Below are 2,484 nucleotides of genomic sequence, written 5' to 3'. Positions count from 1 at the left end.
TTCAGCTCAGAACAGAAACAAAACTAAAAACTGCTCCCATGAATGTTTACACCAAAAGATCTCTGATTCGCTCATTTCGCTGTCAATCAAAAAGGGATTCAGCCTCAGACAGATCATCCAATCATCATGAAGAATCTGGGTGTCCAAACCAGCCCCCCCGTTCCATAGACCCCCAGAGACGCTGAGCGTCCGGGGGCGGGACAAAGCCAGCATTTATCCAATGACTCGTCTCGTTTCGCTGCAGTCTTTGCTTCACTACTGAAGTCTGTAGAAGCTCAGCGTCCGACTGTTTAAAGCTGTGAAGCTGCAGGACTGAGGGAGAGGAAAGCTGCGTCGTTACTAGGGCTGTGTATTGGCAAGCACTTGGCGATACGATACATATCACAACTCTGGGATCACGATACGATATATTGCGATATATTGCGATATTGTAAGCAAGGCGATATATTGCGATATATTGCGATACACAGCTATTATTTTTGCCAGATTCCATTTTTTTCACTTAGAAAGAGCACATAACAAATAAAATTTGATTACATTTAGTTTATTTTTCTCTAATTAAAAGAACACTGTGAGCAATAGTTAGAACTGCATTTGTATTTCACATTTTTTTCTTACAACATCCATTGATTCATTTTCCACCACTTATTCCTTAGCAGGGTCATAGAGGGCTGGTTAGGCAAGAGGTAGGGTGCACCCTAAACAGGTCTTCCTGCAACATTCAACGTCAATAAAAAAAAAACATGTGACCAAACTAAAATCATTTTCTTATTACTAACTTGTGCAATTACAACCCAAAACTAAGCTGTAGATTTCTGAAACAAACTGGAATAAATAAGATACTTGAAATGAAACATATCAATGAACCAAGGTGTTTGTAGTACTTTTAACTTGACTTAAGAAAATAAAATTAATCAATAAACAAAAGTGCTTTTAGTACTTTTAACTTAGCTTATGAAAATAAAAAGATCAATAAACAAAAGTGCTTTTAGTACTTTTAACTTAGCTTATGAAAATAAAATAGATCAATAAACAAAAGTGCTTGTGGTATTCTTAACCTTAGCATTAAGGAAATAAATCTGTAAACACTGACATACCATATGTAACAAATTACATCCTGCTAGATTCATATTCTGTTTATGCCAGTTTTACTACCTTTTGTAGTCATCAAAATAAGTGTGCTGTCTCTGCACCAAACATCATACTATAAAATAAATTTATTGATAGCTTTATATAACTGAAAATACTGCCAAGATTGACTCTAAAAGAACAAATAAAAAAATAATAGTCTCAACACAAGACAGCAATACAAATATTCTCAGATGCTTTTGGTTTGCATGTTAATGCTTAGAGTCTAGGTTTTTGTGCAGGAAGACAAGTTTGTCCACATGCTCAGTTTTCAGGACACTTCTCTGTYCAGTAACAATGTCTCCTGCGGTGGAGAAAACGCGCTCGGCAGAAACACTTGTGCCTGGAATGCAGAGCAAAGTTTTTGCTACCTTAGAGAGTTGAGGGTAATCCTGTTGGTGTTCCCTCCACCAGCAGAGAGGATCTTCTGGAAGAGGCAGGGGAGTTTCTTCTCTAAACGCCCTGATCTCAGCAGCAGCAACATCATGTGCAGACAGTGCAATTTCAGCACTGTCTTTGGCAGAGGCAAATGTAGCTCCAAGCAAGTCAGCCAATGCACATCTTGGTCTTTTTAGGGGTGGCACTGGCACTGAGGTGGTAGCAGGAGGGCAGCTTTTGTTGGCATGTGGGTGATCAGCTTTCCCTGGGATCGCCTCCTTTCCTGGACTGTCAGTGTCTAACTCCTCTTGCTGCTGAAAAACATCAAAGCATAAAAAGAAAGTATTAATGTCACAATATGTTTCTTCCTATTGCACATTTGTATTTAGCACACAACTAAATGGTCATAAATATATTTCATTTTTCTGTATTGGTACAATTAATTATTTTACTTACATTAGGTTGCTCCTTTATGGTAGCCATGACRGCATCAGTCAGTCTGGTGTAGGTCTCACTCTTCTCTGCTTCAGAGAGAAACGGTAAATCCTTGAATCTTGGATCAACAGCTGATGCCATGTATAATATTGCCTTCTCACAATATCTTTTTCCAAGATCTTGTGCTATAGCTGCTTTGATGTCCTTCACAGTCTGTGTGTCATCTGAGCTTTCTTCTGTGCTCTGGACAAGCTTGGCATGAAGTGGAGCAATAATGGACAGCGTTGGCATGCTCTCCTCTGACATTACTAAGGTGGCATCCTTCATTGGTTTGAGAGCTTTGATCACATCTTCTGCACATGTGATGTCAAGCTCACTTAATGTGAATATTTCTTTTTCACTTTTTCTGACATCTGGTGAAAGTAATGCTGCATAAATGGCCGGCTGCTGCTCTAAAAATCTTTCTATCATATCATAAGAACTGTTCCACCTCGTGACAACGTCAGTGATCAGTCTGTGTTTTGGTAGTTGGAGCAGGTCTTG

At 39.1% G+C, this 2,484-nt stretch overlaps 1 protein-coding gene across 1 annotated transcript; it reads right to left on the bottom strand.

Annotated features, from left to right (window-relative positions):
• Positions 1–528: 528 nt before the first annotated feature.
• Positions 529–2,484, bottom strand: LOC106527834 (zinc finger BED domain-containing protein 1; the record flags this gene model as incomplete). Its single annotated transcript, XM_014022829.1, is given in 2 exon segments — positions 529–1,820; positions 1,963–2,484. Coding segments are annotated over 2 exon segments (1,002 nt in total), but the record flags the coding sequence as incomplete, so codon positions are not given.

The sequence above is a fragment of the Austrofundulus limnaeus genome, unplaced genomic scaffold (genome assembly GCF_001266775.1).
Source record: "Austrofundulus limnaeus strain Quisiro unplaced genomic scaffold, Austrofundulus_limnaeus-1.0 Scaffold344, whole genome shotgun sequence".
In the NCBI taxonomy this organism is placed as follows: Eukaryota; Metazoa; Chordata; class Actinopteri; order Cyprinodontiformes; family Rivulidae; genus Austrofundulus; species Austrofundulus limnaeus.
This window is presented reverse-complemented; position numbering and strand designations above follow the sequence as displayed.